At 40.0% G+C, this 13,989-nt stretch overlaps 1 protein-coding gene across 5 annotated transcripts in view; it reads right to left on the bottom strand.

The window, feature by feature from the left end:
• Positions 1-13,989, bottom strand: part of LOC128873654 (A disintegrin and metalloproteinase with thrombospondin motifs 1-like) — a 128,274-nt gene that overhangs the window by 45,140 nt on the left and 69,145 nt on the right. For all 5 annotated transcript variants that reach the window (XM_054117352.1, XM_054117351.1, XM_054117354.1 and 2 more), the window contains exon 7: positions 1,287-1,476. In XM_054117352.1, the coding sequence (XP_053973327.1) occupies positions 1,287-1,476 (190 nt within the window). The remainder of the gene's footprint in view (positions 1-1,286; positions 1,477-13,989) is intronic.

Here is a 13,989-nt window from a genome sequence, read left to right as displayed (position 1 = left end):
TCGCAGCCCTACTCCATATGTTTGTGATTTCACTATATTTCCTACCCCAGTAAATTCTTGATACTATTTTCTTCGCCATCCTAAACGTGGTCGCTAGTGTAGTTTGAAATAAAATTGAGCACAATCAATTTATCACTGAATAAACATGAAAATTGAACACTTCTGCTAGAGGTTTCTACCATCTTTGAAGCAATCCAGTAGAAAATAAAGCAAACCTAATTTTATTAAAGCTTCCTACTATTTTCTTCCTCAGCCCTCAGCCCTCAGCCCATCCTGAGCCCCGGTGCAATATAAAATAAAATCAAATTCCAATCGATTCATCCCTGAATACACTTGAAAATTGAACATTTCTGTCCCCTATCGTCTCTCAACCCACCCAAGAAAACTAAAACGAACGACCCTAACTTTTTGTCGCTGGCTGTATTATTCGCTTTTCTTACGTGGAGCCCCGAATGAACTTTCGCCGTGCGACACGGTGGCGGCTGAAGGAATGGTCATGAATAAAACGATACGTATCGAGTCAACCGAGCATTTGTAGTACTACACGCTGCACCCTGGTGCACGTGTGCATCCGTGTCCTAATGTGTATGGGCCGAGCGCATGCATTATTAATACGTTTTCGGCGCGGGACCTCACTCGTCCAAAACCCGTCCTCGACTACGCTTGAGGCTGGTTGGAGACGTTTACAGCCACGATGAAAGCTTTGACGTGGCTCGACGAGTCTATTTTCTTCGAAACTATGTACCTTTCGGAGTAATTGCTGCTTTTCTTGTGGCTTGGTAATGTAGAACGCGTAGTCGATAAGACAGGGGTGGTCAATTGGTAACGTAGAGCACTCTATTGGTAATTCCTTCGTTTAAATCATTGTTTAACTCGTGGTTTGGTAACCTAGACCGCATAATCGATAAGACGAGATGACCCTATTCGTAAGGTAGAGCACTCTCTTGGCAAATCTTGTGCCTAAATGACTATTTTACTCGTGGCTTTGTAATGTAGAACACATAATCGATAAGCTAGATCGTCCTACTGGTAACGTAAAGCGCTCTACAGGTAAATCCTTCACTTAAACAGGGTTCTACATTACCAAATCTTACCGGCAGAGTACTCTACCTTCTCAACCGGGTTTCTACTACTTTTTTTCCCTCGAATATGTTTGTTAGGAAACTAATAGACTCCAACTTGCAGTGTAGACACACTACATTCGATTATGTGAATAAATAAGGACGTATTTAGTATGCTATTCTTGATATTAATTTAAAGTAACCTTGATATGCAATGGAACTCACCAATAACGCCACAGTTTCGGGTTTTAGGCTGGTCATCGACGTCGTACAAGTGGTTGGAGCCGGTAGTCGATGTTCGCAACCTCTGAATGGCATGCTGCAGCGAGAATTGTAGAGAATCGTTGTCGTTTTCTGACCAAGGCTCCGTTGGCTTAATTATGTAGCTTCCTGTCGACGTTCTCACGTGGCCCGTCTGGAAAAAAAAGTATGCCAAAAATTTGGTGAGTCACTCGACCATGATTGACCTTTATCTCCTCAACGAGACACGCTATGGGCCAACTTCCCGACCACGGGCTACCGAACCGTGAAATTTCGTCCAATTGTCTTTGTAATTTCTTGCTAACTGCTTTGTAAAGCGCGCTGTAAACGTGCACGGTGAAAGTGATTAACTGGCGTTTTTATGGGGCCATTAGCCACTTCTTCAGGTCGTCAACATTCATCCTGAGAGGAGTGGATATTTATAAACTTGAAACAGTAGGTATTCAACAATTAAATTTTTGGGATTCCTACTATTTTAATATTAGAATATTAATATTAGATCGAGCAAATTTATTTAATTCGAATAGAAAGGTTATTCGTTGGCGAATTCAGTATTAAATGGCGATAGAAAGGCGTGGAAAGCGAAACGTTTCGCGGATTAGTTACCGCATTCGTTACGATTTATTTATACATGCAGTGCTGCCCTGACATAACTTCCTCGATTTGAATGTGAAACACACCAGCTACATGGGACGCCCCCGCTAAATATATACCACCCACGTAAATTCCGTCTGAGGGCAAAGCCGCGGAACAGACGAACTCGTGTAAATCAGGTGAAAATAATCAATTGAAACCGATCTCTTTGAACGTGTACAGTACCCTTCATAATTATCCAAAGAACAGATCCATTGTCACTTTCTATTAGCAAATTAATTTTATTACTTTTATTTAAACTTGCGTTTTATTTAATTCCTCAATTCTTGTATTCAACTTCATCGTCAAAGAAAAAATATACCCTCTGTTCCACACAGAAGAATAATGCAAAATCAATTAGAGTTCAGATCCTTTTATATTATTGTCAAAATAGTAACCCAATGAAATTTACGTTTCATCATATACACAGGAAAGCTTCAAGATCAGATTTATACAATAACACACACCAAGATTTTGATTTCTTTCCAATGCTCATGTTTATAGAAACCTGTTTTATTGTCTACCTATCGCCGACCCCATTCCTGAACCGTTCAACGCACACCACTAACTTTACAACCACTCTATACATTAATATGTTTCTAAGGCTGGCACAAGTATGAAATCGAAAGGGAAATATCAATGTAATCAGTAACAGGTCAATTCCAATTTTCCGTACCTCCCTTCTTGCAGGCAATATGGCGCCTACTCGGAAACAGGACTAATTAAAAAGCTTATAATTAGCCCCATCGAGAGAGCAATCGTTCAAGAGAAAAGGGACGTGCCAGGATAACTGTTTCGCCGAGACTCGAAGAAAAAGTCGACCTAATTAATTGTTCCCTCTGATTACAGGAATCTCGGTTTGAAGAGAGCAACCAAACGGGGCAGCAAGTAATGACACGCTGCGAACAACCAGCCTAAGGGTAAGCAACGGTTACTTATCGATTATCAACGCCTCCTTAACATATTTCTGCCTGCAATTTCAAAGTTTTCACCCTAGTTTTACGTATGCAGATTGCTGCTGCGATCAAAGATAGGCAAATTAAGCTTCCTCGAGGTAGGACGGGATTGGTACAGACAACTTCGATGTGGATCAACGCTGAACTTGAATTCGATCATATTTTTCAATAACTGTGTGGTAATAGGATCGGTAGAAAATTAATTAAAAAGTGTACGAAGTTATATAGCATAACTGTGACACCTAATGTATCAACCTTGCATTTGTTCATTGTTTACATTCGTTTAATTCTTGCTTTAAATTGCTCTGCATTTGCGTTTGTTTAAATTCTTCTGTGAGTAATGATACTAAATATATTTTAAGCAATTTGACAACTTCATGGTGCTGGCTGGAATGTTATAATAGTTTTATGATAATATCAAATACATTTTAAGTTGATTATACTCAGTAAAGGGGTTGAAAATAAAATAAGTTAAAGTGCCTGCCATCTTCTCGTGCTTTGGTTGAGGATACTACCGATGAACTTTATTCGAGATAATGTGATTATTAGTAGCGTTGACATTAAATACAATTTGTGTTTGTTAAACTGACCTAAGGGGGTTGAAAATAAAATAAGTTGAAAGACTAGTGCATGCCAACTTCTCTTCTTGGCCTCTGTCATCCGTTCTCCGATAAAAAAGAGGCGGCAGGACAAAGGGGATCCCAACGAGAAAGCGAAGGAGTATGCTTCTGATGTAAGTTGCCACCGCGAGGACCGAAGACAACGGCTGTGCTTTCAACTGTCATTGCCGTCAGTGGATTACGACAGCCGTAAACGGGCACCCTGTATAAACCACCCGAGGAAAAAGAAGTTCACCTTTCGAATGTCGTTTCATTCAGTCCGCAGCGAGGGGACCAACGGGAACCCGCGAGCGACGAAATGAAGGAGGGGGATGAAATTTATTGCACGGGTGGAAGTCCGTCTGATCGTCGATCCTCGTTTCCTTTCGCGATTGTCACGGCAATGTTTCATACCTTTTGCTCACGACGCCTTTGCGCGCGTGCACCAGCGTGTTTACCGTGGGAGAAAAAATATTGCTCGAGTAAATATGGCCCGTGTTCCTTGCTGGTTTATTCGGGGAGGAAAACGGAGATAATGTGGGGCCTCAGGAATTTATGCTGGGACCGAAAAGGCTATTGAATATATTTTCACTGGTGCTTTCGCTGCTTGCGGGATTGTTGATGATCGATACTCGAAGATACATGGCGAGTCTTTGGTATTCTTGGCTCGTGCAGTGCTGGCAGCCATTTTATTTTCTTCTTGGGATAGTATTCTGTACATATTTCATTTTTATTTTTTTCTACCCTGCTAATGTGTGGGAATTATATTTTATTTGTCCTGTATTGTTCATATGCAAGTATTGTAGCTTGTGAGTAAAATGTTTCCTTTCTACCTCGAGTTTCCATTGAATCTAGTGTTGCTGTTTGAATTTGTTTAGGATACTTAAGCGAAATCATCTGGACTAAAAATGGATTCGATGTATAGACAAAATAAAGTTTTAATAGTGATTTCAGGTCGAAGATATTTCATCCGCCAGTAGACTGGCAATATTTACGCGATCCGTTCGTAAACAGTGAATTTACTGGGGCTGCGAAATTAGAGAGAAATTTAACTGCTTTAAATTTTTGTTTGCACAACAAATATCCTATAAAATATTCTTCAACAAAAGTTTCTATAAAGCACGACCAAAGTATGTGTACTCAAAATATCTTGGAATCCACATACGAGCCTGAGGTAGAAAGAATTCCATAAATAATTGAAACAATTCCGCGAATAATTCAATCGATCCATAAAGAATCGAAGCAGCTCCATAAAAATACGTCAGATGAACCGTTTCAAGAAATCTCCTTAAAAAAAAAATGAGAACCAGTCTTTTGTTGAAATGCCTCGACGTCCATGATTAAATTCAGCGAGGCCCATAATCGCTCAGCTCGAACGCGACGAATTCCATTTACAAAAAATCTGGGTTAAGAACGTTTAATTCCTCGCGAATTAATTAATTTGTGAGGCAATGTTTCTCAAGCGACATGGTCGACGCCATAAGTGTTAACAAATGGCGTCCAAGTAAGGCGGCTCAGCCCCAGGACGCTGTTTGTTTGTCCTTTGCGAATCGGTCATAAAATAAATAAGATTTCTACCGAATCGCGAAGTCACACCGCGTATAACCAGAATCGGCTATGACGAGATTCCAAGCTCGCTTCCGATTTATTGACTCACCGATCAAACACTCCGAAGAAGCCTCTCCGCGGGATTTGTTTGCACGGCCGAAAGTCTGGGGGCTTAAACGCTTCCGTGCGTCTGTGGAAACAGGCGTTAACTCGCGCACGCTTGGACGAAAGTGTGTCGAATGGATTAGCCGTGACGTGTAAAAGTTTGTTGCCCTCGATGGTGCTTGAGGGAAGGTTCATCTTCTTGCGCGTGGTGGTGCTTTTTGGTCTATCCATTTCGTGATCTATTTTACGTATTTTCATATATTTTTATGTACATCATGAATATTTATACATTTTACATGTATTTCTATTTATTTTCTTGTATTATATCCTATTTTACATACTATGTATTTTTAATAATTTCTATGTACCTTACGAACTTTTATGTTCGAATTTATTTATGTTCTTTTTGAATAGCACCTTGAGCCATAAACTTCTTCTTCCATTATAGATCAGTAGGAACCATTTTACGACAATGCAGAATAAATTTCAAAGGTACAAGAATATTTCGAGCCACTTGAGGCAGATCGTTATGGCGTTGAACTCTTTGCTATGCGTATTATATATTCCTGACAGCATACATTTACCGTTTTATGGCACCAGTGTATCTGTGGATTACATCCTATGGCATTGGACGAATAATAAATAGAATATGGACATTAAAAACTGAAATACAAGCAGGATTATTTTTATTCGAATGCAATGATTGTAGTTTGATGGAATATGTAGCTTGTCACACGTTTGCAACATTATAGAAAATATGAGATTATATATGTGTGACAATACAGTGAAGTTTAAAGCGCCAGCTTGGGACTGAGAGACTCGTAGATATTGGTAGATTGATCTCAAACGGTGTGGCTTTAGTATCTCTTGGAAGTTCAAGGTTGGCAGTTCCAGAAAGTAGTGGAGGTCACCACGCGTCTCTTAGACAGGGAACTTACACATCTCTTATTGCCAGAGAGGATTTCCTATTTACAGAATTATTCTTTCGTTGTACTCGTTACACATACCTTCCCATTTTATTCTTTCCAAATTTCAATGGTGCTTCGATAACAATTTAAAAAGAATAAAATAGAAAAATCGACTGTTTTCCAACAGAATCTTGTATCTATCACTACTGGAAACGTCGAAATGATTCGATACCATCGTTGCTTCCTCGTTTTTAATATTAGAAACGACTCCAGCCAATGCACCACCTAAATTACTCCGTCGGGGACTTGTAACAGAGCAAGATGGAGGGGAAGGGAGAATTGAATGGCCATCGGTGGTATCGTACGCCCGGTGCATTTGCGATTTGCATTCCTGCAGGCGTGCACCTCCTCGTCCGTGGCTATCCGATGGCACAAAGACTGACTTCAGGGTTACTGAGAACTCTTGGCAAGAACGCTGTTTTTCTCTCCCTCTCCCTCCCTCGTTCGTTCCTCTTCCCACTCACTCTCTTTTTGCCTTTTCGACCGGCGAACGCTGGCAACGACCTCGAAATACACCGCTGGAACAACTCATCGACCTTTCGACGAGTACAGCTGATCCATCAGCCGTTTTTCCTTTCGATGACCGATTATTTTCGAACCTCTCCCTCCCGAGGAAATTGATTTCCTCCACGGGGGCTTTTTATTCAGTTTTTAGCGCCATCTTTTGCTTTATCTATATTTTTTGAGGAAGGTATTAGGTACAGGGTAGTAAAATAGTTTTGGAAAGAAAAATGAGAGAGTGTTATTGCAGTAAAATGTGTAACTTTTTAAACCTGGTCTCAGTAATTACCCTGACTGTAATTACGGTACGTATCAGAGGATGCTGCGCCAATTTTCTCGCGACAGGATTGTATTTATGACAAGATGGATTGGTTTTAGACTTGTTTTTGTTGTCGAGTAGTTAAATACCTACACAATCAAAAATTGAATATACTGATTGGAATTGGAATTAATTTCGCACGTAATCGTTTAGTGCGATTTCTTGAAATCCAAACGGGAATAAATAGAAAGTGTCGCAGAATCGCCACCCTCGGGACAGCGGGATCCACTTTCATCATTTTAAAATACAGTTTCACTCTCTCCACTTGAATTACAGTCTGACTTTCGCCACCCTCGACACCCATTCCCAACGATCGCGTCTCCGACGACCAGGAACCGCGCTACGTCACATCTCGTTCTGCTCAGCCGAATAAGTGAAATTTGATCTCCGCCCGATTGAGAAAATTTCAGTTGACATTTATTCGGTTGCCACGAAGCCCTGCATAATAATTGTAACTGTAGAATCAACTTTCTCCTCGAAAGCGTCGCGTAATCTATTTTTTCGATCGAAATTTATCGTCGGAATTCGCGATTCGCAGTCGTTGAATCCATTCGAAAGGGTCTCTAAAATATCGTTTATGCTGCATGGTAATTGAAAAATGTACATTGTAGTTGAAAACGACTGTAACAGTATATTTCTGAGGGGAAGAATTATTTTTTGAATCTTTCATTTCCCCTAGAATTTTCTCTTTGTTAGAAATTAAACGTGGAATCCATTTCACCTGTGCAATTAAATTCCAAGTTATTAGAATACTGGTATTTCTTCATTTTACTAAAAGAAACTCAATATTGTAATGAAGATGTATTGAAAAATCGAGAGGGAATTAATACACAGAGCTACAAACAAGGACGCATGCCTAAGTATACCTATTAATCTCACCCTATTAATAATCTAACCTTGAAGACACCATAAAAGAAAGTGATCCAGTAATAAGAAATGAAAAAGAAAAATAACAACGAACGTTAGTAATATTCCAGAATTCGACCATCTCATGCTAAAACGCGCTAGAAAGCAGGTACAGCCCTTGTTCGTCGCATCTGTTTTGGAGCACGATTTTATGCGATATGTTTTATGCGTTCGATGGGTAACGAGGATACAATGGCGGCTTCTGGGTGGGCTACCGGCCTTAAAGTTTCCAATGCGAGCCAGAGCAGGTCTCTACATCCTGTGCACACGCAGGATACTTCAAAAGGAATCGATACCAACGTGTGCGGCGTTCTGGAGCCCCTTCGCGTTAAATATACATAAATATACAAAATAATTGTCGCCAGGGTCCGGTAATGGCACCATTGCAAATTCAATGCTTCGAATTTATCTAAAATATTAATTCTTGAATTTTCTGTACTGATTTACTTTAGTTAAAAGAATATTTAAACTCTTGAGATAAAAATACGCTGTCTTACTTTAATATGGTACATTTTTCAATTCTAGAAGGTATTGTGATCGTAAATAATATTTTTCAAGAGGTGAAGTATGGAACAAAGTTCAACAGAAGAGATGCAGCGTTTGGGAACCCTGCCAACCATGCGTTGAAGTCACCAGAGCTCCCAATCCCAAAAGCCTTCCTCTACTACAACCAAGACATCATTAATTACTCAACAGTATAATTTCCTTCTCCCTTTCTTCATCGAGTTTCGTTAAAAACGACCTCACACCTGATGCCTCGCTTTATCCCCTAATTACGCTATTTTACACGAGGAACCCAAGATCGCCTGTTTGCATAATCGGTGGTCACTCAGGCTGCGGATCCAAAGGTGGCTGTGTTAATCAGCCAACGACGTGCAAACGTTGTGTAAGCGCATAATTGATTAATGACGACTAAACGAAGCGGTTCGTGCTCACGAGTGACCTAATTGTCAGCGGCTACGACTTTCTTCCAGCTGCTAACGATCTACCGGCGCTCCTGTACCGATAGAGACCGAGGTATTCGCAATTGAACACGTTCAAACGCTCCGGCACGTTCATTTGTAAATTAATTTGTTTTCGGTACTCTCGAATGAAGCATAGAGATCATAGAAACAATTAATCATACAGAGTAGGAACACTTACAGATGATAATAGCACTTGTTTTAACAGCTCTATCAGGAGATACAAGCACTGATCGTGTTATTGAAGAGGGAGATGGTGTTATTACAGAGAAAGAAAAAGGTTCTTCGAGATTTGGTGAGATATTTCAAAATTGCTAAGATCTGAGGATATTTAGTAACTATCATGGCCTACTTAAGATAGCTTTAGTGACTCAATCAGGAGTTTGAAGAATATCTGCTCTACCCTTTCTTAAACAACGAAAACGCACGTAACGAAAGTTATTATAAATGAAATTTCCCAACTTTCTTGTTCCATAAGAATTTTGTATAAAGTCCATAATAACCGAGATATCGATCCTTCGATGCAGTAACAGAGTCCTAAACTATCTATGCTCTCAGAAATATAAAAGGGAAATCTGCTCCTGATATATAGCGCACCTAAACGGTGATTTGTCGGTAGAATTCAATTTCTTTTGTACCTCCACTTCGTTGACGCGTTCATCAGCCCACGCAAACACTTGTCAGTGGATAGGAAACGATCAAGTGGCGGTGTAGGACTCTCGAATGAAGAGGCACAGAGGAAGAGATCCACGAACGACGGGGAGCCCAATCAAAGCAGCCGAAACATCATCGTGGACCTTTGGAGAGAAATTCCCCGATTAATTTCGCCTATTACATTGCACATTTCTGCCAAGGACGTCAGGTTCGTAGGAAACTGGTCGCGCCGGGTCGAGCCGCGGATTCGCGTTCCTGGAGTCGTGCCAAAACGGACGGCAGCGGATTTTTTTGTCGGAAGCTCGCTCGAGCGATGAAAAGGAGCCGCGGGACAAAGCGAAGAAAGCTCTACCTTTGGACCCTCTTCGAGAGATGATGCGAGGATCTCGCCTATTTATTTACGGCTCGGTAGCCAAGTGGAAATTAAGGATTATAAATATTTCTTTGAGAGAAGAACTGGACGGAAAGTATCGTAGAAAGTTGTTTTTAAGGGAGGTTTTAATAAATGATTTGCGGGAGCATTCGTTACTACAAAAAAATATATATATATATACATGTCGAATTGAATAACCTCCTGTTTTTCATAGTCGGTTAAAAAATAATAGGATGCACGTGTTTCCAACCACAGCATGGCCTTCTTCAAGTGTCCAATATAACTCAATTCAAGAGTATAATATAACTAGAACAATTAAAAGACCAGAAAACAAAAATAAAATAATTCTGTACATGTATTATGTATCGTTTATTTTATTTTTATTTCATTAATGTACATTTGATTGTACTAAACTGTAAAGACCATGAAATGGTTCAACAAAATGCTCATCTGTCTTCGATGAAGTCAATGAATTTTAATTCATGTTCTTGTTAATCCCAGAAACTGTAAATTTTAAGAGCTTCGAAAAGCCTAAATTATAAAACGCGTTACTTCTTAAATTTAATAAACAGTCATTAAGATTTCTTCCTCCATAAGAAGAAGAATCACCGAGGAGTTATTTATCACCCAAGAGCTAATAATTATAACGTAGCAAATTTGTTTTAATAACTCCATAGTTGAAGACAGCACTTCGTCATTTTTTATTGCGAATCGTATAATGCAGAGAAAGATTAAACAAGGAAACGATGGCGTTAACCTGTCAACGCTATCTAGCGTAACGAGCGCCATTGCTAAAGCGTTTCTCTTCCGGTGTTAGGAACGCACGAAAATTCTTGTTGCTTTTGAGCTGGTATTTTAACGATCCGATAAGTAAATAAACCTGGGCCCCCTGTAACTATCAATCAACCGGTTCGATTATGTAGCAACAACGTTTTCACTTTCTATTCGCAAGAAGGCGAATAAATATTCGAGCGAGGAATTGACGAACGGGGTGAAAGAAACTCTAATGAGTCGCGACGCGAAAAAGCCTTGAATTCAGGGGACTGACGTTTTCAATGGACGAGCCCTTCACTCTTTGTTGAATAGAGACATGCAATTCCCGATAGAAATTGTGATATCGAATGGTGGAATCTAGCCGGTCGATTGAAGTTTAATTACATGATGTGAAAATTGCCGCAGCTCAACGTATCATTAATCGAAAGGTTCTTTTTACCTTTTCAACGTTGCGTGAATGTCCAAGTTTCTTCTGAATTTATTTGCATTTATTTTTTATTGATTTTGCAATTGTATAATCATACTTTGATTCTCTCAGCTTTATTTCTACCTGCATATATTCTATATCCTTTTCATTAAGAAAATAACTAGTGTTAAATTTCCAAAAATTTGTGTATTAAATCGAATGCCTCAGTTCCATAATAAATAAATGAATAAACGGTTGAATAATTTGTCAAGTCACAACGTAAAACACTTTCTAACAACCAACATCCCAATTAAAGCGCACTGATACGTAACGAAGAGCATGGCGCGCATGAATAATACAGGCTACGTCCGATTTCTTTTGTCGCAGCGATTTTTAAATGGCGCTCGACGTCGACGAACAAGAACAGCGTGTTTACAAGAGAAAAGCCTGAAGAATCCATGAGTCACGATTGTTATTTTAAATATGACAAGAGTCCGTGTTTGTTTGAATTTCAGTCACGAGCCGTTAAGTCAAATCGTATCGTAATTATCTCTGCCTTCACCTTCGAGCTGGTCACTGTAAATCGTACGTGATTTCGATGACGCCATCTCGATCGCAGATCGTAAGGAGAGCACGCGCTGTTAAATATCGTTCACACATACGCATACACTCTCGACGAATTCGCGGGAGTCATTACCGTGACGATAAAAAAAAAATACTCGATCAATCCTTCCATACACAATTCATTGGTTATTTACGTAAAATCAAATGACGACTTTGGTATCTATAGTTGAACGTGTAATAACTCAACTGTTTAATTATGAAACTGGTCTCTACATTTAGTTGTGTTAATGGATATTAAATTGGCTATAAATAGACATTTATAGAATTATATTTGGAACCAAGCTTTCTAATGAACCGATCTCCACTTTTAATTGAGACAAATAAAATTGTAGACAAATATATATTGAGCTTGCTATTGTATAAATAAATACTGAGCTTATATCTACTGTATAAATATAATTAAAAATAGAGTAAGGACTATGGATAGTGAATGTGATTGGACATACTGATTCCTTTTATACCGATTAGTACAATCGCCGATAATGGCAATACCAATGCTCTACAATTTCCGCCGAATAATCTAAATGACCGATCTCGAAAACGAAAACACCTGTTCAGTTATCGAATCGCCAATAAAAAAAAAAATGCAAACGGGAATCAGTGTGGTTCGCTAGCAACACAAAATAGTTGCGAGATCGCGCGTGAAGTTAATCAAGCTATGACGCAACCCGGTCTCGTAAAGTTAATGGAAAGGAATCGAAATAACCTGACGTAACCGCGATCGCCATTAAACATTAGAAATTAGAACCATGGTCTGCCAGGCCCAAGTGGTTTCAATTCTTTCTCTGTTCCCTTCATTTTTTTTATGCTGGCTATTCATGCTCCAGAAATGTATGTGATATCTCGCTTACCATCGTTTGTACGACAAAAGTGCATATAACAAAAGTTGTTGCTAATTAAATTTTCAAACTTTCTCGTTCCATACAAATTTTCTCTACAATCGATATTAACCGAGATATCAAGGTATGGAGTCCGACTAATGTATTCATATCTCAAAAAAGTGAGAGACAAAGCGTAGTATATCAAAGAACCGTGAAATAATTTCTTCCCTCGAACAATATTTCTCGTTTCAAGCAGCGTCGGGCAATTCAGCCGGTTGCTGGATAAACTTTCGATCGTTATCGATCGAATGCAATAGGTGGCTCGAGAGCTTTCAATTCCGAAAGACAGGCGATATTTTCAGGTTCGTCGGGTGCTAGCTTGAGCGCTGCGGCTCGTAAAAAACCGGAACAGCCCCTAAACGGTGCGTTAAAGCGACGCTCTACGGCGACATCACGCAGAAACTCTGTAATCGTAAATCGCGACGGAGCCGCGAGTCCCGGTGTGCAAACAGCACGGCGCAGATAGAAAAACCAGTTCCAGGCCGGTTAACGCCGGGATAATAACGCTCCATAGTCCCAGATCGACGTTGAAACGCGATCGAATCGACCGTCCTCAAAGCGACCCGCGTATCTGGTGCCTTTAATTGCGTGAGCATCGAATGGTTATCGCCACTTCCCCGCGATTATGAAAACATAAGGTTCCGTGGCGACCGCGTTTGATGCACCAGGTGTTCGTATAAACTCGAAAGGCGTAACCTACTCGCTAATTAAATGCCACGACCACGTCGATGCAGAAACAAGGGACGACTAATTGCGCCAGGACCTGCCTGCGACCAGCAGGTTAGGTCCTGGCGCTCGTTAAGGCTGAGCAGTCTGGATAAAGGTGGTCGAGACTTGGAGATGTTTGAGATTTTTTGGAGGAGAGACTGTTGAGGGTGGCATTTCGAATTTTGTAAGGGTGTTTGTTTATGGTTTGGTGAGGTATGAGAATTTTGTCAGGTGTCAGTGACTTTGTTTGTTGAAGTAGTGCCTCGTTGGATAGAGTGAGTGCAAACAAACGATTGGCGTGGTAACTCGTTCTAATTTTTCCATTCTGCATAAATGTTATTGACTGGAATCAAGGAAGTATAGTATATTAAGTAAGAAATTCGATATTGGTACTTGAGTTTGTAAGCTTCTCGAGCAATATAAATTTAACGTTCTTTATAAACGTATCAAATTTCATTCCTTCCACAAATTACAAATGGCTGAAGAAACCGTGCTTGAAGACGATTTGCAAAATGGCCCCGATATCTCCCCCGCGCATAAACAGACGGGGCATTTGAGGTTCACCCGCTATAAATAAACGAGCAAAGGGAACACGGAGCTCGCTATGGTTAACGCGATGTCATTAATTGAAAGTACATCGTTGCTTCTACGGTGACGTTAATATTTCAATCGTTGGCCGCGTATCGTCGCCGTGGACATCTCGAATCTGGTTTACGATCCTCTTTCGTCTCTCATTATGAGAAATTTTAC

The sequence above is a fragment of the Hylaeus volcanicus genome, chromosome 3 (assembly GCF_026283585.1).
Source record: "Hylaeus volcanicus isolate JK05 chromosome 3, UHH_iyHylVolc1.0_haploid, whole genome shotgun sequence".
Classification (NCBI taxonomy): Eukaryota; Metazoa; Arthropoda; class Insecta; order Hymenoptera; family Colletidae; genus Hylaeus; species Hylaeus volcanicus.
Note: the sequence above shows the minus strand (reverse complement) of the source record. Positions and strands in the feature narration are given on the sequence as shown.